This window comes from Lutjanus erythropterus, chromosome 21, assembly GCF_056507025.1.
Source record: "Lutjanus erythropterus isolate fLutEry1 chromosome 21, fLutEry1.hap2, whole genome shotgun sequence".
NCBI classification, from domain to species: Eukaryota; Metazoa; Chordata; class Actinopteri; order Lutjaniformes; family Lutjanidae; genus Lutjanus; species Lutjanus erythropterus.
In genome coordinates this window covers 32,949,962-32,973,578 of record NC_139337.1, presented here as the reverse complement: position 1 = coordinate 32,973,578, position 23,617 = coordinate 32,949,962, and the positions used below count along the sequence as shown (strand labels likewise).

General features: G+C 44.1%; 1 protein-coding gene across 1 annotated transcript in view; it reads right to left on the bottom strand.

Moving 5' to 3' along the window:
• Positions 1-22,089, bottom strand: part of LOC146307952 (band 4.1-like protein 3) — a 28,872-nt gene extending 6,783 nt beyond the window's left edge. The window contains exons 1-19 of the mRNA XM_084747565.1: positions 22,015-22,089; positions 21,425-21,586; positions 20,336-20,440; positions 19,798-19,840; positions 19,594-19,669; positions 19,371-19,492; positions 17,537-17,633; positions 17,356-17,443; positions 11,783-11,827; positions 11,206-11,358; positions 10,941-11,038; positions 9,715-9,890; positions 8,101-8,205; positions 7,857-7,999; positions 7,298-7,345; positions 7,167-7,196; positions 6,470-6,643; positions 5,926-6,357; positions 1,902-1,997 (exon numbers count right to left, since the gene is read on the bottom strand). Of these exons, the coding sequence (XP_084603691.1) occupies positions 1,902-1,997; positions 5,926-6,357; positions 6,470-6,643; positions 7,167-7,196; positions 7,298-7,345; positions 7,857-7,999; positions 8,101-8,205; positions 9,715-9,890; positions 10,941-11,038; positions 11,206-11,358; positions 11,783-11,827; positions 17,356-17,443; positions 17,537-17,633; positions 19,371-19,492; positions 19,594-19,669; positions 19,798-19,840; positions 20,336-20,440; positions 21,425-21,586; positions 22,015-22,089 (2,268 nt within the window). The remainder of the gene's footprint in view (positions 1-1,901; positions 1,998-5,925; positions 6,358-6,469; positions 6,644-7,166; positions 7,197-7,297; positions 7,346-7,856; positions 8,000-8,100; positions 8,206-9,714; positions 9,891-10,940; positions 11,039-11,205; positions 11,359-11,782; positions 11,828-17,355; positions 17,444-17,536; positions 17,634-19,370; positions 19,493-19,593; positions 19,670-19,797; positions 19,841-20,335; positions 20,441-21,424; positions 21,587-22,014) is intronic.
• Between the last annotated feature and the right edge of the window lie 1,528 nt (positions 22,090-23,617).

The following is a 23,617-nucleotide window of genomic DNA, read 5'->3' as shown; positions in this document are numbered from 1 at the left end:
GTTCAGTAAACAGTTATCGACCAATCATCATTTAACTAAAAACAGATACAGCTGAATAGAGATCAGCTGATTACTGGGAGTCTTCACTGGTGAGTTGCTTCAGTGTTGGAACTGTTTGAAAGTTTGCTGATTGTACCTGATTCTATCTGACAATGTTTGGTACGAACAGAAAGAATCTCAGTTTTTTGATGGTGTGTCACATGAGTACACAAGTTTACATAGTAGTTGTGTACTCTAACCATTTACCTCACCAACTTCATGTTCACCTCAAAAAAAAAAAAAAAAAAAAGTGAATCATCCCATTTCATAATGGTCATTCAGCCTGGTTTGTCCTGTGGATGGTGTTCTGTGTTCTGCTGACCTGAGGTCTAAACCCTGGTTTGAGTTAACAGAGTGAGGAAGCAAGAGAACATGTCAGAACAAGCTACACATGTAGTGTTGTCAAAAATATTGATAATATTGATAAATATAATACTGAATACGAAATTTCAGTGTTTAACACTAATTTTCATAGTATCAATACAAGAACTGCAACTAACGATTATATTGTTAATTAATTTGTCAATTATTTTCTATTTTAAGATTATTTTGGGTTTTTTGCCTTTATTTAGATACGACAGCTGAAGATATGACAGAGAGAGACGACGCTGCAGAGGACGGACAGATACATGTTGCTCAAACTACCAACTGAGGTACAGCGGCGCCCTGTCAATTATTTTCTCCGTTAATTGATGAATGAATCCTGTCAAATTTCTGTCAGTTGAAAAATATGTCCAAATATGTTTATTCTGTGTTGTTTATTTTTCAAGTGTGCTGAAAAAAGGAAAAATGACGTAACAAGAAGAAAGAAAGATGTAAATACAAAAAACTATGTAAAAAGACAAAAAACACCAACAAACTACATAAAAGATGCAAGAAGATGCAATGATGATAAAAAGGAAAAACAACATAGAAAGGCGAAAAACGAGGAAACAAAATGTAAAAAGAAAAACAACATCGCAAGTTAAGAAAAATTTAACAAGACATGATGATGTAAGAGGACAAGGGGACAGACGTCCATGTGCTCCATGTTTGGACCTATAGTCATATAAGTATTGTTTTCATTACCAATTAATCTGTCAATTTTTTCTTGATTAATCAATTAGTAGGTCCATAAATGTCAGAAAATAATGAAAGCCAACCTATTAATCTAACCTATTTTTCAACTAATGATCAATCACCAATCAATTTCTTGTTTTGTCCACGACTCAAAGAAATTCAGTTTACTGTTAGAGAGGAGTGAGAAACCAGAAGGTGGACTTAAAGGTTTTCCTTAAAAAATGACTCAAACCAATTAACTTGGCAATTAAAATAGTTGATTCATTTAATAATTGATTAATAATGTATTAATTGGTACAGTTCTAATCAATACTCCAGTAACAGCTGCACTTTCTGTCTCTCTTTTCTCTCTGATAGCGAGATGATGCACACCGCTAAAGTGTCCACAAAGTCCCATGTCCTGACAGGCAGACAGACAGTTAGAGAGACAGACAGACAGACAGGCAGACAGACAGACGGGCAGACAGACAGATGGGCAGACAGACAGACAGACAGACAGACAGACAGATGGGCAGACAGACAGACAGGCAGACAGACAGACGGGCAGACAGACAGGCAGACAGATGGGCAGACAGACAGACAGACAGACAGACAGGCAGACAGACAGGCAGACAGGCAGACAGACAGGCAGACAGACAGTTAGAGAGACAGGCAGACAGACAGACAGACAGGTAGACAGACAGTTAGAGAGACAGACAGGCAGACAGACAGGCAGACAGGCAGACAGATGGGCAGACAGACAGACAGACAGACAGGCAGGCAGACAGACAGACAGACAGACAGGCAGACAGACAGATGGGCACCTTCAGCAGGTTGTGTTCTCTGAAGGTTTTTTGTTCTCTGGCCGACTTCAGCAGAGCAGTCAACTCAGGAGACATTTCATCAAATGTAGGTTTGGGCTACACACACACACACACACACACACACACACACACACACACACACACACACACACACAAAATCAAACATACAAACAAAAAACAAAGAATAGAATCAGAAACAAGTAAACAAGAGACAGAAACTGGACCATCGAACTGCTGCCACATCTTTGATTTCTTCAAAGATTTAAGTAAGAAGAGTTTAAAGTCAGTCTGTTGTAGAAACTGACAGCCAAGCGGCGGCCATGCAGGACACATGACCACAGAAGGTGTGAACGAAGGGGCGTGGAGATCTGTTAGTAATTAGTCCATAATTACTAACCAGTGTTTGTTGGTAGCTGGTGGGCTGCAGTAACTGTTTCAAACAGGTTTTAGAGTTTTCAGTTGATCAGTAGATGCACCCATTGTCATTCTATTACAGTTAACTGTAATGTTCTACTGTGTTCTACTGTGTTCTACTGTGTTCTACTGGGATCAGACAGGCAGCGATCTGCTGCTGTCAGGTGACTCATGTGCAGCAGGGATTATTAATTGTGATGGAAGTAAGTTCCTGATCTGTAAATATTAAGTATGAGACACGAAACACAAAGGAAATGAGGAAACACCCAGGAGGTCAGAAGGACTTTCAGTTGGCCTCAAGGAAGTTATGGAAACCAGTTCAATGCTTCAGGAAGAGAAGACAAGACTTTGCTCAGCTGAGGGGGAGAACTGCTGACATCAAATACACTCTTGAACATGACTGACCCAATGCCCCAGTTCTTGGGGCATCACACTGCTAGGTCTCCCCAGAAAAGTTTACTTTGGGTGCTGCAAAGGAGGCTTGTTTTTTCATGGATTTGAAGGCCGATGACCGTGTTCCCCAGGGGAACCTGCAGGGGGTGCTGCGGGAGTGTATGCTACGAGCCATCAGGTTCTTGTATAATCAAAAGGGAGACCTGTGTCCATGTCCTCAACAGAAAGATAAACGTTCTCAGTGGGGATTGGACTCTTCCAGGGCTCCGTTTCTGTTTGTGATCTTTTAATGTTACAGTTTCATTTAGCATTTTATCCAAAACAATGTACATCTGACAGCTGATACAACACAAGCAGGGATCTGATCGCCTACAGGCAGTACTAGTGGCATAATATGAATTTTATTTTAATTTATTTTTAATATACAGTCAATCAAGTGTATAGTTGTTCATAAAAGAGCTGGGTCTTCAGTCTTCTCTTAAAGACTGACAGACTCCCTGATGGAACATGGTTTAGCTCATTCCAACATTGTCTAGGTAGCAACTTTGGGCCCCATTGTGGTGGTTGAATCGGGCATCTTTCATTGGCAGAGCGCGAGGAGCAGGAAGGAGTGTAGACCTGAATGAGAGAGTTCAAGTAGGCTGTTTAAGTTGCTGTTTTATAGGCAAGTGTCAGCACTTTGAATTTGATGCATACATTGATGTTGTAGAAGGGAAAATGGCCAAACTGAGGTCATGTGGACCTTGAAGGTTAGTTGGCTATCAGTCATGTCATATCAGTCTTGTAGGCCCAAAACTTGGGTGAGTTGGGTGAATTTGAATTGAATACTGATTTCTGGCTCAACTCACTCAAGGCTCAGCCAGGGTGAGGACAGTGTTTGGAGATGATGTGGTTCTGTTGGCTTCATCAGACCATGACCTTCATGTACTGGTTTGGTGTGCAGCTGAGTTTGAAGCAGCTGGAATGAGAGTCAGCAGTTGCTGCAAACTGCTTTACTTGGGGCAGCAACTCACTGTTGTGGTTCAGAGGGAGCTGAACCAAAAGGCAAAGCTTTGGTTTACCAGTCAATCTCGGTTCCAGTCATCACTGGTGGTCCCAAACTTTGTGTAGTGACTGAACAAATGAGATTGTGGATACAAACGGCTAAAATGAGTTTCCTCGGTGGGGTGTCTGGACTAAGCCCTCAAGACAAGAGCTCAGAGGAGAACCACTGCTTCTTCATGTTGAAACGAACCAGCTGAGGTGGTTCTTCATGTGATCGGGGTCCTCCCAGGTGCCTCCCTTTGGACATTCATGTCCAACTGGGAGGAGACCCTTGGTTCGACCCAGAACTCACTGAAGGGATTTTATTTCTCTGGATGGATAAACTTGGTTAGCTTGCTAAAATGGAAGCATGGATGGATAGTAACTCGACTCAACTTAATTACATCAGTTAAATCATCTGTTTACCATCTGGTCTATCCTTTTGAAATGATCTATATTAGTCAGTTTAACTCAGTAGTGTCACCTTCATATCTTCAGTCTAAGTCACGTAACTTTGAGTCCACGCCTCTGATTGGAGGATTAAAGATGTGCAGCTGCTTTCAGACACTGAGGCCCAAACAGGGACAAAAGCATTAAAGCCAAAGTAACTTATCAAAACAAAGGTTGACCGACAGGTAGTGAAGAGCAGTAAAACTTAAACAGCCCCACGCCCTGCTTCAGCAGCCAATCAAAAACAGGAGAAAACAAAAACACAAAGAAAGTCCAATGTTGCTCCCTTTGCACCATTTTGATGAGAGGAGGAAGAGAAACAAAATGGCATCAGAGACGAGGTGAAGGGAGAAGCTGAGAGGAGTTTAAACTGAACGCTGCAGCTCCATGCTGCCTCCTGTTGGACAAACTGATCACTGCAGGTGGAGACACATGAAGGCTGATTCTCACCAATCACTCAAGTTCCCATGAGGACAAAATCAATGTTGTAGTGTTTTTATTACATATGTATTAGTACTGCAATGAAGGATTTTCAGTGTTGATTATTCTGTCAATCATTTTCTCAATTAATCAATCAATTAATCCTGTCACAATCTTATCAGTTGAAGAATATCACGTGGAGCGTACGGACATACGTGTACGTCCATCTTCTCCACATATTTAAACTTGTTTTTCAAGTGTGGTGGAAAACAGACACTGAATTAAAGGAAGAACAACGTAACAAGAACCTAACCCTAACAGATCAAACAAAAAGTAACAAAAGACGAAGAACACAAAACAAGACAAATAACAATGTAAGAGACACAAAAGGACCCAACAATTAAAAAGACAAAAAACAAACAAAGATGTAACAAAACGATAAAGAACGATGAAAATAACAGATGTAAGACGATGTGACAAAGAAAGAGGACATGGACACATTTGTCCTTGTGCTTCACATGTTTGGACCTATTTTTCAAGTCTTTCTTGAAACTATTATTATTATTATTTTCATTGTACATTAATATGTTGATTATTTTCTTGATTGGTCCATTAGTAGGTCTATAAAATGATAAAAGTGTAAAACTGACGTCCTCAAATGTCTTTTGTCCACAACTCAAAGATATTCAGTTTACTGTCAGAGAGGAAAGAAACCAGAAAATATTCCCAATCAAATAATTTGGACTGTTTCTCTTAAAATAAAAAAGACACAAAACAATTAATTAATTATCATGCTAATGCAACCAGAACATATTTGGTCCATTATCATGATAATGGACCAAATATGTTCTGGTTTCCTGTCTGATCACAGAAATGCCTCCCAGCGAATGTGACGAGTACCGAGGTTGTTCCTGACGGACAGATAGCTTCTTGCTAAAACAGTGTAGCTAACCACTAACTGCTGTTAGTTCGGTTAGCATTGACTCAGGATACCTGGGAACCGGAGTCACACAGACGAACATTGGACAGTTTCGTCTCCTGTTGGTTGAGGATGTGACCCCTTTTAAATTAAAGGTTGAACTTGAGACAAATAAAGGACACAAATTTGCGGCCAATCTCCTTAAATCCCTAAACGGTGACTGACAGTCACATGAACAGGTCACCTGGTCTCCACCTGACCTATCAGCTTCCTGCAGATTTTTGGAGCTCAGATGTTCAGTCTGAACTCCTGTTTCAGCCCTGCGGGGGTTAATGTGTCACTGCTGCTGTGCTGTGCTCCTCATGCTTGTTTCCATGCCAACAACCAACCAGCCAATCAGCGTACCACTCTAGCCATGGAGGGTGATGTCCCGCCTGTCAAGGGGGTGGGGTTTAGCTCAGCCAGTGAGGTCACACAGGTTCCACCCCCATGGACATCTAGACTTCTGACTCCGCCTCCTCTGGTGTCATCCCCACTAATGACATCACTGATGATGTCAGAGATGCAGGGCAGCGGCTCAGATGGCGAAGTTGGCGTCTTCGCCTCGCGAATCGTGATTAATGGTGCCCTTGTGGTGACATCATCAGCAGTGCACAGAGGGATGATTCTGACCTGCCTGCCAATCTCAATACTCCCAGTTGGTATGGTAACATCAGAGATGTCGTCCCTGGTCGTCATGGTGACGACCCTGCCGGAGGCAGTGTCGTAGCTCCGCCCCACAGTGTAGCCCTTCTCTCTGATTGGCTGAGAGGGAGCTTGGTTTATGACCCCGCCCTCCTGGAGTGCACAGGTCAGCAACATCAAACATACACACACACACACACACTGACTGATTAACCAATCATTTGACAGGTGAGGAGGACAGGTGAGGTCGTTAGTCTCTGCTCACCTTGTCTGGTTCCAGCGGTTCGATCATCGGGGAGTCGTCGACTCGTCTCAGAGGTGAGGAGGCGAGACGTTTGTCCCACTCTGTCATCCCTCCTCCTCCTCCTCCCTCTAAGAAGGAGCGTCTGAGATCACTGATGGTGCTCTGAGGCTTCTGCTCCTCTGGACTCAGTGTCTCCTGAAGGACAGAAGCAACACTGACGCTGAAAAACCTGCTTCAAGTTTAAAAGATGCAGCATCTCTTCTTCTTTAAAACAGTCTGACAGCTGCTGACATACAGTCTTTGTCTTCTGTTGTTTAGTCACACTGATCCTTTAATTCAACCAACATTTTATCAAAGGACGACAAATTAGTTTCTGAGTCATCATGACCAGAATAACTCGGCGACATGACTTCAGCCACGAAACGATGTGACCTTTTGTTTTGTTGCCCTTCAGCTAATTAGATCGTTAATAATGTGACGTTTTGTCAGGGAATAAAGAGCAACTGAAACGTTTTGCTTCTCTTTCATACTTACAGGGTCCTAACAGTGATTAATTAAAGCTATCTATCTATTGATTGATTGATTGATTTACTTGTAACAGGGCACTGCTTAATTTTAAATCTGGATTTAATTTTAAAAGTAGTTTTGCTAAACTCTAATCTGATTATAGAAGCCTGATCTTTGTTGGTCAAACCCAGAGTACTGAGACGTGTCTCACCTGAGTTTTCAAGTCCTCATCCTGATCAGACTGACAGACAGACAGACAGACAGACAGACAGACAGACAGGTCCATTAGTAGTGTCATACTGGTAACCACTTCATGTATTTTATGCTGGTGGTGTTCAGTACCTCAGTAGCCGTCAGGTCTCCGTCCACAGCTGTATCAGTCAGCTCAGTCTGAACACAAACAAACACACCTTTAGTGTGACAAGTAAACACCACAAACAGAACAACACTTAGATTTTTCTTTCCTGAAAACCTTCAACTTTTATATCTATATGTGTGGACAGATGGTACAGGTGAGACAGGTGGGACAGGTGAGACAGGTGGGACAGGTGGGACAGGTGAGACAGGTGGGACAGGTGAGACAGGTGGTACAGGTGAGACAGGTGGGACAGGTGAGACAGGTGGGACAGGTGGGACAGGTGGGACAGGTGGGACAGGTGGGACAGGTGGGACAGGTGGGACAGGTGAGACAGGTGGGACAGGTGGGACAGGTGGGACAGGTGGTACAGGTGAGACAGGTGGGACAGGTGGGACAGGTGAGACAGGTGGGACAGGTGGGACAGGTGAGACAGGTGGGACAGGTGAGACAGGTGGTACAGGTGAGACAGGTGGGACAGGTGGGACAGGTGAGACAGGTGGGACAGGTGGGACAGGTGAGACAGGTGGGACAGGTGTTTGTTACCTTGGTGTCTTGTTTCTGAGGAGTTGCAGGACTCTGCTGAGACACCTCTGTGTCTCTGGTCTCCTCCTCTTCCTCCTCCTCCTCCTCCTTCTGCTCCTCTGTCCTCTCCTGCACCACGTCCTCCATCACCAGCACTTCCTCCACTAGGACACAAAGAGATGAGAGACAAGGAGACAGATGGAGGCGTCATTTAGCTTCTGTCAGCTGGTCTCATGTTTGTCCCCTGATTGGTTGTTTTCTGTACCTTGCTCCTCCCTCCTCTCCTCTGTCCTCCTCTCAGGTGTCACTGTGGTGATGAGGTCACTAACGGCAATGGCTTTGGACGCTCCATACAGCCCCGAACCCATGTCTACACACACACACACACACACACACACACACACACACATCAGCTGAGATGTCAATGACCATAGAGCAGGTAACCATAGCAACTGTCAGCCAGCTGCAGCAGCAGTAACCATAGCGACCACTATGATGCTGTCAGCCAAGCTGTCCTCATGTTCATCAGCAGCAAAGCGTCATGGCTGCTCGTTGCCAAGGCAACGGCATATTCAGCCAATCAGTGCTTAGAGGGCATGCAAGGCAGCCTGGGCCAATCAGCCAATCAGCATTCAGAATCATCACGGAGCCATGACCTGTTATTACATGTTATTATGACATTATAAAATATATGACCTGTTATGTTATCCTACATCACATTGTTAACAATGTGACAAGCTAACCATGCTAACAGTGCTAACAGAGCTATTTCTGAAACACAATGTTAACAATGCTAACAAAGCTATTTCTAAAACATGATGTATTGTTAGTAAAGCTAATAGGGCAAACAAACTTATTTCTTAAAAACAATGTTAAAAGTAACAAAGCTAACAGTACCAACAAAGCTAAAAATGCTAACACAGCTATAGCTAAAGCACAGTGTTAATAATGGTTACAAAGGTAACAGTGCTAACCAACCTAACAATGCTAACATGGCTATGTCTAAAACATAATGTAATGCTAACAAAGCTAACAATATTCACAGATAAGTTCACAAGTTTAACAATGCTAATTATGCTAAAGATGCTAATTATGCTCATGTCAGTCAGTCAGACCTCCTTCCTGTTGAGCAGTTTTAAATTGCTGAAACATAACAGGCTACTGAAGTTCTCTGTCCATATTTTATATATGATGTCACTGATGACAGGGCGGAGGTCTGACTACATGATTACATCAGCAGAAACAGAGGAGCTGATTGGACAGAAATGTACACAGTCAATCCCTGATGTATCTGAATGAAGCAGAGCCCCTCCAGCCAATCAGGACGCAGCATTCCCCACCAAGCTAAATAAAGTGAAGCATTCAGACCTCTGGCCAATCATATAACAGTACTACTACAGTACTACTACTGCAGTAATGAGCTCTACCTGCGTGTGTACCACCATTGGCTTTGGGGGACGCTGTGATGGCTGGAGAGCCAATCAGAGAGGATGTGCCCCTTGAAGCTGAGGACCAATCAAAAACTCTGGTCACCAACAAGTAGAACAAAGAACTGATCAATACCTGAGCTCCCAAAAACCAGTGCAGGTGGCTGGTAGGACTACTGGAACCAGTGCCAGCGCTACTGAGACAGGACTCCCACTAAGACCAGTATGAATGAAGGACAAGGACTATTTAACACAGGATAAGTACTTCTACAGGGACCAGGACTCCCACTAAGACCAGTATGAACAAAGAACAAGGACAAGTAAAAACAGGATAAGTACTTCTACAGGGACCAGGACTAAAACTGGGCCAGAATACTACTGGGACAAGAACTATGAAAACAGGTGACCAGTAACTCTACGAGGACCAGGACTAGTATGATCAGTTTGAGTACCTCCATCCAGGCTGCGGCTCAGCATGTTCCTCTTGCTGATGCATCGTGGGAAATGCGGTGCAGGTCTGGAGATCTGAGCACTAGCTCTGCGACTCTGAATCTGAGTCCGTCCACTGTACCGAAACTTTGAACCCAGAGTCAGTAGCTTCTTTGGCGTCTCCTCTGGAGACATCAGCCTGCGAGACAGAAGGGGGAGGACAGGAGTGGGACAGTCGGTTATGACATCATGCTGTGTTACTGAGACATAATGAATTGTGGGTAAGTGTGCATTAACTGGTTTGAAGTCGCTTCACAGTGGCAACCTGTTCTCCACCTCCACTTTATGCCCTCAGACTGTTTAACACAGGGGTGTCAAACGTACGGTCCGCGGGCCAAAACCAGCCCGCCAGTGGGTCCAGTCCGGCCCGCGGGCTGACTTTGCAAAATGTGAAAATTAGAGAGAAGACATTAATTTTAGGGTTGAAACCATTCCTCGAGTAATTTGAGTAATCTGATTACTAAAATCTGTTCATGTCGTGGTGTCGATGTTTTTAATGTGGCGGGCGCCATAAATAAAACTATTCACTGAAACACTGATCTCTGACCTGCTGTGATGGAAAAATACTCACAGTCTTTATTTAAGTATTTTTACATTGTGGTATTAGTGTTTTTACTTCATTACAATTTAAAAATTGTGCATGTTATTGTTTCCTTTTTAAGAATGTCTTTCTCTCTGCTCTCAGTATCATAACATTTGTTTGTTCCAGGAGGACAGAAGGAGGCTTGTCCCGGTTTGACCGCAGACGGTGACGAGTCCCTGCAGCTGCAATCCTGTTGGAGACGAGTCAGTCTCACTTTGGCCCCACTTCAGAGCTGGTCCAGCTTGGTTGCGGCTCGGTGCAGCTCAGCACGATAAAAGTGGTGATGCAAATCCAAATCAGAGCAGCGTCAGTGGAAAAGACCCACATGACTCTGCTGGTCTGCTGGAGCAGCAGCTCGACAGCTGAGGGGAGGAGTCAGCTCCTTAGCCGGAGGAGGAGGGAGAGGAAGGATGTAACTGGATTTATGCTCACCGATCTAACTGACAGACTGATCTATGAATGACAGATATGACTAAAGGAACATCTTTCCTTATTTGGGCTCATTTTGACATAAGTTGTGTCTCATTATGATGTAATTTGCATCTTGTGTGTTAAATGTTAAATAATATAAATATATAAATAAATAAACAGGACAGACTCACTGACCTGAAGAAGGAGTGATGCTCCACACACACCTTCCACAGTCTCTTAGCTGCTCTGTGGTTCAGCAGCTTGAAACCAATAGTAGATTCAAACTGGTCAAACTGTAGATAGACAGAGATTGATAATGATAATGATCAAAGGTTGAAAAATGATTGATTGATACTGATCACTTTGACCTATACACCTATTTTTCAAGTCTTTCCTGTAATACTTATTTTCATTATTGATCAATCTGTTGATTAATTTCTTGATCAATAAAATGTGTCACCTCTCCAGGGCGGATCTTGATGTAGAAGTTGTTCCTTTTGTACGAGATCTTCAGGATCTTTGGCCACGAGAACCTGTTGATCCTCAGTCTGTCTCTGTAGACCAGCAGGCCGCTGCTGCACACGCCCAGCATGATGGCCACGCCCTCCGAGTCCTGCACACACACACACACACACACGCACACACACACACACACACACACACACACACACACACAGCATGGACTCATGAATGTCTAGAACTGAATGGTTTCAGTTTCGGCTGATTTGATTGGACGACCCCATTAAACACAATGTGAACCTTTATTCACTTCATGTGAAAACTGACGGCTCCGACACAGCGAGCAGCCATATTTGTTTGTATCTACCAGCTAATCAATCTTTTAATAGCTGTTATTTCTTAATATACTGATTTAACGGGTGGATGGGGTCATGGCATGGGAGGGCAGTTGTGGATTGTGGGTAATGTAAGAACAGCTGAGAGATTTTCAGACATGTGGAGTAATGACAATGACATGAAGATGTTTGTATGAGAACACACACAGTCGACACAGAAACACACCGAGGAAACCATCTTACCTCTGACTTAGCTGAAGGCAAGCAATCAAAGCGGCTTCCTACCATCTACTCCATTCAGACAGACAGGCAGACAGACAGACAGGCAGACAGACAGACAGACAGACAGACAGAACAAAAAGAAAAGAACAGCTTGTCTAAATCTGAGAATTTAACACACCACTCAATAAAGTGACAGCCATGCTAACAGAACTGATAGATAGATAGATAGATAGATAGATAGATAGATAGATAGATAGATAGATAGATAGATAGATTGATAGATCATACACTTAAACTGACATTGTGTCTAAAGTATCAAGTGTCTAAAATATGTGTTGCTGCTGACTCAGCAGGAAACTGATCCAAACAGGCTGCTGGTTACCTGTCGTTACTTGTTGTTGCCTATCGTTACTTGTCGTTACTTGTTGTTGCCTATCGTTACTTGTCGTTACTTGTCGTTGCCTGTTGTTACTTGTCGTTGCCTGTCGTTACTTGTCGTTGCCTGTCGTTACTCGTCGTTACCTGTCGTTACTTGTCGTTGCCTGTCGTTGCTTGTCGTTACTCGTCGTTACTTGTCGTTACCTGTCGTTGCCTGTTGTTACTTGTCGTTACTTGTCGTTGCCTGTTGTTACTTGTCGTTGCCTGTCGTTACTTGTTGTTGCCTGTCATTGCCTGTCGTTGCTTGTCGTTACTCGTCGTTACTTGTCGTTGCCTGTCGTTACTTGTTGTTGCCTGTCGTTCTTGTCGTTGACTGTCGTTGGCTGTCGTTGCCTGTCGTTGCCTGTCGTTGCCTGTCGTTACTTGTCGTTGCCTGTCGTTGCCTGTCGTTACTCGTCGTTACCTGTCGTTACTTGTCGTTGCCTGTCGTTGCTTGTCGTTACTCGTCGTTACTTGTCGTTACCTGTCGTTGCCTGTTGTTACTTGTCGTTACTTGTCGTTGCCTTTCGTAACTTGTCATTGCCTGTCGTTGCTTGTCGTTACTCGTCGTTACTTGTCGTTACCTGTCGTTGCCTGTCATTACTTGTCGTTGCCTGTTGTTGCCTGTCGTTACTCGTTGTTACTTGGCGTTGCCTGTTGTTACTTTTCGTTGCCTGTCGTTACTTGTCGTTACCTGTCGTTGCCTGTTGTTACTTGTCGTTACTCGTCGTTACTTATCGTTACTTGTCGTTGCCTGTCGTAACTTGTCGTTGCCTGTTGTTACTTGTCGTTACTCGTCGTTACTTGTCATTACTTGTCGTTGCCTGTCGTTACTCGTCGTTGCCTGTTGTTACTTGTCGTTACTTGTCGTTGCCTGTTGTTACTTGTCGTTGCCTGTTGTTACTTGTCGTTACTTGTTGTTGCCTGTTGTTACTTGTCGTTGCCTGTCGTTACTTGTTGTTACTTGTCGTTACTTGTCGTTGCCTGTTGTTACTTGTTGTTACTTGTCGTTGCCTGTTGTTACTTGTCGTTGCCTGTCGTTACTTGTCGTTGCCTGTCGTTGCTTGTCGTTACTCGTCGTTACTTGTCGTTACCTGTCGTTGCCTGTTGTTACTTGTCGTTACTTGTCGTTGCCTTTCGTAACTTGTCATTGCCTGTCGTTGCTTGTCGTTACTCGTCGTTACTTGTCGTTACCTGTCGTTGCCTGTCATTACTTGTCGTTGCCTGTTGTTGCCTGTCGTTACTCGTTGTTACTTGGCGTTGCCTGTTGTTACTTTTCGTTGCCTGTCGTTACTTGTCGTTACCTGTCGTTGCCTGTTGTTACTTGTCGTTACTCGTCGTTACTTATCGTTACTTGTCGTTGCCTGTCGTAACTTGTCGTTGCCTGTTGTTACTTGTCGTTACTCGTCGTTACTTGTCATTACTTGTCGTTGCCTGTCGTTACTCGTCGTTGCCTGTTGTTACTTGTCGTTACTTGTCGTTGCCTGTTGTTACTTGTCGTTGCCTGTTGTTACTTGTCGTTACTTGTTGTTGCCTGTTGTTACTTGTCGTTGCCTGTCGTTACTTGTTGTTACTTGTCGTTACTTGTCGTTGCCTGTTGTTACTTGTTGTTACTTGTCGTTGCCTGTTGTTACTTGTCGTTGCCTGTCGTTACTTGTTGTTGCCTGTCATTGCCTGTCGTTCTTGTCGTTGCCTGTCGTTACTTGTCGTTGCCTTTCGTTCTTGTCGTTGCTTGTCGTTGCCTGTTGTTACTTATCGTTACTTGTCGTTACTTGTCGTTGCCTGTTGTTACTTATCGTTACTTGTCGTAACTTGTCGTTGCCTGTCGTTACTTGTCGTTGCCTGTCGTAACTTGTCGTTGCCTGTTGTTACTTGTCGTAACTTGTCGTTGCCTGTCGTTACTTGTCGTTGCTTGTCGTTACTTGTCGTTACTTGTCGCTGCCTGTCGTAACTTGTCGTTGCCTGTTGTTACTTATCGTTACTTGTCGTTGCTTGTCGTTGCCTGTCGTTGCCTGTCGTAACTTGTCATTGCCTGTTGTTACTTATCGTTACTTGTCGTTGCTTGTCGTTGCCTGTCGTTGCCTGTCGTAACTTGTCATTGCCTGTTGTTACTTATCGTTACTTGTCATTGCCTGTCGTTGCCTGTCGTAACTTGTCATTGCCTGTTGTAACTTGTCATTGCCTGTTGTTACTTATCGTTACTTGTCGTAACTTGTCGTTGCCTGTCGTTACTTGTCGTTGCCTGTCGTAACTTGTCGTTGCCTGTTGTTACTTGTCGTAACTTGTCGTTGCCTGTCGTTACTTGTCGTTGCTTGTCGTTACTTGTCGTTACTTGTCGTTGCCTGTCGTAACTTGTCGTTGCCTGTTGTTACTTATCGTTACTTGTCGTTGCTTGTCGTTGCCTGTCGTTGCCTGTCGTAACTTGTCATTGCCTGTTGTTACTTATCGTTACTTGTCGTTGCTTGTCGTTGCCTGTCGTTGCCTGTCGTAACTTGTCATTGCCTGTTGTTACTTATCGTTACTTGTCATTGCCTGTCGTTGCCTGTCGTAACTTGTCATTGCCTGTTGTAACTTGTCATTGCCTGTTGTTACTTATCGTTACTTGTCGTTGCTTGTCGTTGCCTGTCGTTGCCTGTCGTAACTTGTCATTGCCTGTTGTTACTTATCGTTACTTATCGTTACTTGTCCTTGCCTGTTGTTACTTGTCGTTACTTATCGTTACTTGTCGTTGCCTGTTGTTACTTGTCGTTGCCTGTTGTTACTTGTCGTTGCCTGTTGTTACTTGTCGTTACTTATCGTTACTTGTCGTTGCTTGTCGTTGCCTGTTACTCATCTGAGTCAGAGTGAAATTCATTCTGACTGAGGGACTGAATCAATGGATAACAGCCATGATGGAAAAATCACTACTGTCACCCTGAACACACACAGACACACAAACACACACACACAAACACACACACACACACACACACACACACACACGCACGCACACACACACACACACGCACGCACACACACACACACACACACACACACACACACACACACACAAACACACACACACGCACACAGATGATTGATCGTGGGCTGGAAGTGGGTCATGTATTGGTGATTGATCAGAAAGCAGGACATCAGCTGATACACTCTGAGCTCTCTGTCTCTGTTAACTACGTGATCAAAGTAAAAACCTACCAAATTTAAAAACTGTTAGAGGATAAATTAAGTTTTAACGGATCCATTAATAAACAACTGCAAGTTATTCATCAATAAATATATTTTCCAGAGGAGTTCTGCAGGTCTGTGGGGATAATAAACGTATTTATTGAAATCTAGGGCTGCAACTAACAATTATTTTCACTGTCAATTAATCTGTTAGTTATTTTCTTGATTGATTGCAGTCTCTCTCTCTCTCTCTCTCTCTCTCTCTCTCTCTCTCTCTCTCTCTCTACCTGAGTGCAGTCAGCAGTCAGGTAGAGAGAGGACGAGGGAGACGAGGGACAGAGAGTAGAGACGAGGGACAGAGAGTAGAGACGAGGGACAGAGAGTAGAGACGAGTCTGTCAAACAACAGAACAGATAGTGAGGAGACTTTTATCCTCTTTTTTTTCTCCTTGTACATTTAGGTGTTGGGAGTTTGTTGTTTTAGTTTGTTTTAGTTTGTTTTAGTTTGTTTTAGTTTGTTTTAGTTTGTTTTAGTTTGTGTTTGTGTTAGTTTGAGTTAGTTTGTGTTAGTTTGTGTTAGTTTGTGTTAGTTTGAGTTAGTTTGTGCTGGAGACTGCTGGTAGTTTAGTTATCCATCTCTTGTTTACTTTGAGTTTACGTTTGTCGTAGGTAGATTTTGGGAGACGCGGGGAGCGACGGTCCGTTGCGTTGTCGTCCCAGCGTCTCCCCTTCTTTTGTTCCTTTTGTCCTGGACCTCCAGCCCTTTTGTTTCCCTTTAGTTAAGTTGTGTTGTTGTTTTGTAATAAAGCTTGTGGGTTAAATCAGAACCTTTTTGGTGCAGCATCCTCATTTTATATGTTGCAGCCTCCTGCCCCTAGTGACCATATTTCTTTTTGGATGGAGGCCATAACACCAGTGATCAATCTGGCAATATTTTTTCCACTAATTGATTAGTTGTTTGATCCACAAAAATGCCAGAAAATGTTGATCAAAGTCCAAGATGACGTCCTCAAACGTCTTGTTTTGTCCATAACTCAAATATATTCAGTTTACTGTCAGAGAGGAAAGAAACCAGAAAATATTCACGTCTAAGAAGCTGAAATCAGAGAATTTGGACTTAATGCAGCACTAAAAACACAAACCAACACAAAGACTGTCGGGCAGAAGTGATAATTTATGAAAAAAGGAAACAAACCATAACTGCAGCATCAACACAACCACCAATAAACCCAAAAACCAACTAACAAAAGGCTGTTAATTTAACAGGAATAAGAATACAGACCAGACCCAAACAAACACGATGAGGATGATGATGAAGAAATACAACTCAACATCTTCATGTAACATTTAATGAAGCCACACGTGTAAAAAAAACTACATTAAACACTACAAGTGATTTAATGTTCAACATGTCGACTGGATCTTTACGGTTTAGTCAGAAACTTTTCATTTATCTACATTTATATTTCTGATGAACATTCTGGATTCTTCTACAATCTAACTGTTCCAACACGTATTCATCATGTAATTTTAGAAATATAAATCATATTATACCAATAAAATACTATTTCAGATATCGCAAATTAAAATTATGGCCAGAAACAACTGAACCGTCTGCAGTTTTATTGCTGACAGACAAAATGTTCACCTGTAGATTTATATTATTTTCATGAATAACAAAGTTGACACGATTTGTCCTCAACCGAATATCAGTGTGAATGTTTCAAATATTTTATGTGAAATGTTCTTATTGACTACAGGATGAACTGAAGTACAGATAAAAATATCCAGTCAAGCTATTAAATGTTTTACTAGAAAATATCTGAATGATCAAAACAATTAAACTAAACACTGAATATTTACACTGAAATCCTGCTTTAAACTGTGTGTGTGTGTGTGTGTGTGTGTGTGTGTGTGTGTGTGTGTGTGTGTGTGTGTATACTGTGTATTTATGTGTGTTTCTGAATGTTTATTACTTTAATTTTCTGTGTATCTTTGTGTTCTGTGTTTTTTTACCTTTGCGTGATGAAGATCGACTCCATACATGGAAAGTTTCTTTACATTTTCCAGGAAGTGCATCTCTGCATCAGCTGGTGTCATCCCTCTAAACAACCAATCACAACCAGTCATTCAGTTTGGTTTCATTCATTAGAACGTTTAGAACATGTCAGCTTCTGTACTGTTTAATAATGAGAACCTGTATGTTTTGTGCAGCTCCATGATTTTCTCCTCCAACTCTTTGGTTTGATTTGGAGCAAAACAAAGTTCACTGACATATTCTGAGCCACAGTCATCTGCAACAGACAGACAGGTGGTCAGAGACAGACAGGTTATATACAGGAAGACAGACAGGTGGTCAGAGACACACAGGTTATATACAGGAAGACAGACAGGTGGTCAGAGACAGACAGGTTATATACAGGAAGACAGACAGGTGGTCAGAGACACACAGGTTATATACAGGAAGACAGACAGGTGGTCAGAGACACACAGGTTATATACAGGAAGACAGACAGGTGGTCAGAGACACACAGGTTATATACAGGAAGACAGACAGGTGGTTGTAAAATGTTCTACCCAGAACTGACAAGGTTTCTCCTTTGCTGAAGAACCCTGTTTATTCTAGTTAGGATGAGACACTGCAGACAAAACCTGAGTGAACTTCAGAGATCAGAGTAGAGTAACATACAGTAGAGTACAGTAGAGTACAGCAGAGTACAGTAGAGTACAGTAGAGTAGAGTAGAGTACAGTAGAGTAGAGTAGAGTACAGTACAGTACAGTAGAGTACAGCAGAGTACAGCAGAGTACAGTAGAGTAGAGTAGAGTAGAGTACAGTACAGTAGAGTACAGCAGAGTACAGTAGAGTACAGTAGAGTACAGTAGAGTACAGTAGAGTAGAGTACAGCAGAGTAGAGTATAGTACAGTAGAGTACAGCAGAGTACAGTAGAGTACAGTAGAGTACAGCAGAGTACAGTAGAGTAGAGTACAGTAGAGTACAGCAGAGTACAGCAGAGTACAGTAGAGTAGAGTAGAGTAGAGTAGAGTACAGCAGAGTACAGCAGAGTACAGTAGAGTAGAGTAACATACAGTAGAGTACAGTAGAGTACAGTAGAGTACAGCAGAGTACAGCAGAGTAGAGTACAGTAGAGTACAGTAGAGTACAGCAGAGTACAGTAGAGTACAGTACAGTAGAGTACAGTAGAGTACAGCAGAGTACAGTAGAGTAGAGTACAGCAGAGTACAGCAGAGTAGAGTACAGCAGAGTACAGTAGAGTAGAGTAGAGTAGAGTACAGCAGAGTACAGCAGAGTAGAGTAGAGTAACATACAGTAGAGTACAGTAGAGTACAGTAGAGTACAGCAGAGTACAGTAGAGTACAGTAGAGTAGAGTACAGTAGAGTAGAGTACAGCAGAGTACAGTAGAGTACAGTAGAGTAGAGTACAGTACAGCAGAGTACAGCAGAGTACAGTAGAGTACAGTAGAGTAGAGTAGAGTAGAGTACAGTAGAGTACAGTACAGTAGAGTACAGTAGAGTACAGTAGAGTACAGCAGAGTACAGTACAGTAGAGTACAGCAGAGTACAGCAGAGTACAGTAGAGTAGAGTAGAGTAGAGTACAGCAGAGTACAGCAGAGTAGAGTAGAGTAACATACAGTAGAGTACAGTAGAGTAGAGTACAGTAGAGTAGAGTACAGTAGAGTAGAGTAGAGTACAGTAGAGTACAGTAGAGTACAGCAGAGTACAGTAGAGTACAGTAGAGTAGAGTACAGTAGAGTACAGTAGAGTACAGCAGAGTACAGTAGAGTACAGTACAGTAGAGTACAGTAGAGTAGAGTACAGTAGAGTAGAGTAGAGTAGAGTAGAGTACAGCAGAGTACAGCAGAGTAGAGTAGAGTAACATACAGTAGAGTACAGTAGAGTACAGTAGAGTACAGCAGAGTACAGTAGAGTACAGTAGAGTAGAGTACAGTAGAGTAGAGTAGGTGTAGGATATGACAGAGTTCTGCAGGGTGTAGCGAGGTTTCAGTACCGGGATCATAGTCTCCCAGTTCTGATTGGACGGTGTAGGAGCCGAGGATCGTGTGAGTTGCAAACGAACATGGAAGACGACCTGAAACGATGTCCTGTCTGAGCTGGAGACACAGGAAGTACCTGCAGACAGACAGACAGACAGAAAGACATCACCTGTTTTTAGTGTACAGATGAGTGAAAACAGCTGTCTTAAGCTTTGATTGACAGGTGAGAGAAACTACCTGGTGATGTCCTCAGAGAGTTGGGCGGGATCAGGAGGGTAAAACTTCACATTAAACGAGAAACTCCAGGGAACACCTGTCAGACAGTTCATCCGTTCATTTAACCAGTTTACCTGACGACCACAATCTACTGTCCAAAATGGACCAATCAGGATCCAAATTTTAATTCCCCACCCCCAGAGAGAGGGGGGTGGGGCTACTAACCTCTGACCTGCTTCTTCATCTCCTTGGCTGGATCCAACCAGTTCTACAAAACAAAGAGACAGACAGACAGGTGAAGAGACAGACAGGTGAAGAGACAGACAGACAGGTGAAGAGACAGACAGACAGGTGAGGTACAGACAGACAGGTGAAGAGACAGACAGACAGGTGAAGAGACAGACAGACAGGTGAAGATACAGACAGACAGGTGAGGTACAGACAGACAGGTGAAGAGACAGACAGACAGGTGAAGAGACAGACAGACAGGTGAAGATACAGACAGACAGGTGAAGAGACAGACAGACAGGTGAGGTACAGACAGACAGGTGAAGAGACAGACAGACAGGTGAAGAGACAGACAGACAGGTGAGGTACAGATAGACAGGTGAAGATACAGACAGACAGGTGAGGTACAGACAGACAGGTGAAGATACAGACAGACAGGTGAGGTACAGACAGACAGGTGAAGATACAGACAGACAGGTGAGGTACAGACAGACAGGTGAGGTACAGACAGACAGGTGTAGAGACAGACAGGTACCTTGTTGTTGTCTGCATCTTTGAAGGACAGAGCGAAGTAGTCTCTCTCCAGCAGGTTGATGTGTTCACAGACCGTCTCAAACAGCTGAAGACCTCGTGCTCGTTTCTATCACACCAAAAGAAAAGGTTAAACTGTCACACCCGTCTCCACCCGTCTCCACCCGTCACCACCTGTCCCCACCTGTCTCCACCCGTCACCACCTGTCCCCACCCGTCTCCACCCGTCTCCACCTGTCTCCACCTGTCCCCACCCGTCTCCACCCGTCTCCACCTGTCCTGACCTGTCCCCACCCGTCTCCACCCGTCTCCACCTGTCCCCACCTGTCCCCACCCGTCACCACCTGTCTCCACCCGTCCCCACCCGTCACCACCCATCCCCACCCGTCACCACCTGTCTCCACCCGTCCCCACCCGTCACCACCCATCCCCACCCGTCCCCACCCGTCACCACCCGTCACCACCTGTCTCCACCCGTCCCCACCCGTCACCACCCGTCTCCACCCGTCTCCACCCATCCCCACCCGTCTCCACCTGTCCCGACCAGTCCCCACCCGTCCCCACCCGTCACCACCCGTCTCCACCCGTCTCCACCCGTCCCCACCCGTCACCGCCTGTCCCAACCCGTCCCCGCCTGTCCCCACCCGTCACCGCCTGTCCCCACCCGTCACCGCCTGTCCCGACCCGTCCCCACCCGTCTCCACCTGTTTCCACGCTTCTCCACCTGTTTTCACCCGTCCCCACCCATCTCCACCCGTCACCACCCGTCTCCACCCGTCACCACCTGTCCCCACCCGTCACCGCCTGTCCCCACCCGTCACCGCCCGTCCCGACCCGTCCCCACCCGTCACCGCCTGTCCCCACCCGTCACCGCCTGTCCCCACCCGTCCCCACCTGTCCCGACCCGTCCCCACCCGTCTCCACCTGTTTCCACGCTTCTCCACCTGTTTCCACGCTTCTCCACCCGTCCCCGCCTGTCCCCACCCGTCTCCACCCGTCTCCACCCGTCCCCACCCGTCTCCACCTGTCCCGACCAGTCACCACCCGTCCCCACCCGTCCCCACCCGTCTCCACTCGTCTCCACCCGTCTCACCTCAATGGTGCAGGTGAACAACGAGCCATCCAGCAGAGACACTCTGGTCTGCATCGTCCTGAAGCTCAGTGGGTTTCTGGCCGGAGAGCGAGCGATCCGACTGCTTGACGACAGGTGACTCGTCGAGTCCTCAGCCAATGAGGATGGCCCGCCCTCCCCTCCCTGAGGACGGAGGAATCATAATAAAAACTAGTGCTGCAATTAATGATTATTTACATTGTCGATCAATCTGTTGATTATTCTCTTGATTCATCAGTTAGTTGTGGATGTGGATTAATTATTAGTTAACGACAGTCAACGTCACCAACTGTTAAGAACTCTTAATGACTGTTAATGACTGTCATAAGATCCAATTTTGATCTTTTTTATTAAAACGTGACTCAACATGAATTATTGATTATTGAAATAGTTCATTAATTCATTAATTTAAGGATTGATTAATCATCTCTTGATTGATTAATTGTTGCAGCTGCTAAACTAATTATAGGAAAGTCTATGAACGACACGTCTTCCCTCTATTGTTTCTTTTTCTTCTATTGTTTGATGGTGGTCAGGCTGCAGGATGTGATGTCACATGTTGATTTGTTTACCTGTTTAGGTGTGGAGTGGGCGGCGGCTTCAGGGAAACACTGGGCCTCCTGTGGCTCACCTGGCTCTGTCATCATGGTGATGCACCTGAGAGACAGTGACAACACAGTTACCATGGAGATTAATGATGATTGTCTCCTGAAGTGGAAAACTCTTCCTCAGTATGTGTTCTTCTCTGTTCTTGTGTTCTTCTCTGTTCTTGTGTTCTTGTGTTCTTCTCTGTTCTTGTGTTCTTCTCTGTTCTTGTGTTCTTGTGTTCTTCTCTGTTCTTGTGTTCTTGTGTTCTTCTCTGTTCTTGTGTTCTTGTGTTCTTCTCTGTTCTTGTGTTCTTCTCTGTTCTTGTTTTCTTGTGTTCTTCTCTGTTCTTGTGTTCTTGTGTTCTTCTCTGTTCTTGTGTTCTTCTCTGTTCTTGTGTTCTTGTGTTCTTCTCTGTTCTTGTGTTCTTGTGTTCTTCTCTGTTCTTGTGTTCTTGTGTTCTTCTCTGTTCTTGTGTTCTTGAGAAACGTCATCAGTCTCAGTCCAAGTACTGTTCCAGTTCAAAAGTTTGCATCTCGCCAACTACAGTCAAATACCCGGATGTGTTGTTGCCCCGCCCATTTTATCGAGGATGGATCGGGTGGTGACTTGTGTGGACTTGTGGCAGCCACGTATCCCAGAATGCATTTCATAACAACAATGGCAGAGGAGGAAACCCACAAGTGTCGAAATACTACTGTTTAATATCACAGAATGTAAATTTAAGATTATTTTATGAGAATGTCGACGTTAAAACTTAGAATCTGTGGTCGATTCATCACGTAGCGCGTAGTTTCAGATTTTACTCCGAACTTTTCGGAGATGTGTCGTCCTGCTAACGGGACGCCCAGCATACCTCGCCAGCTAGCAAGATGACCGAGCTGATAGCATTCATGTTACCCCGCTAAAACAGCCTTATGCCAGCGTGACCACTGAGTTCTGTTGGAAGTGTGTCAACAGCAAACATGCTAGCAGATTAACTTGCTAGCATGTTTGCTAGTGGCCTCAGTCATGTGATCCTGGCGTTGCAGTAAACAACTCATCTGTTTAAAGTTGAGTTAAGTCAAGTTAACATTAGTTTAGCTTGTTAACATAAATGTAGCAACATTAGCTCACTTAACTTCAGTTCGTTCACCTCTCAAACTTAACTGTAATGTTAACAAGCTAACATTAGCTTATTAATTATTGATCGGTTCTCCAGTGAGAAACATCACAGCAGATCGTCACTGAGGACGAGCCACACTCACAAAACTCAGATTTCACAGTCGTACTTGAACACAGCATCAGTTTTAAAATCCTCTGTGAGCAACTGTCACAGTCTGATGATGTCATCACCACTGACCTCTCCAGCTGTCAGGTGAAGGGTTCCCATAGTAACAGAGAGGGTGGAGTGGGGGGGGGATTAGGGTTGAGAGACAATCTAATGTAATCTGGTTTGGATTCAGACAGGATGATGATTATTATAATTTTCATTGTTGATTGATCTCTTGATTATTTTCTTGATTAACTGATGTATTGATCCTGTCTGTAAGTCTTTCCTGTAAAATAACTGTTACAGGAAAGACGTATTGATCCATCTGTCCATAATTT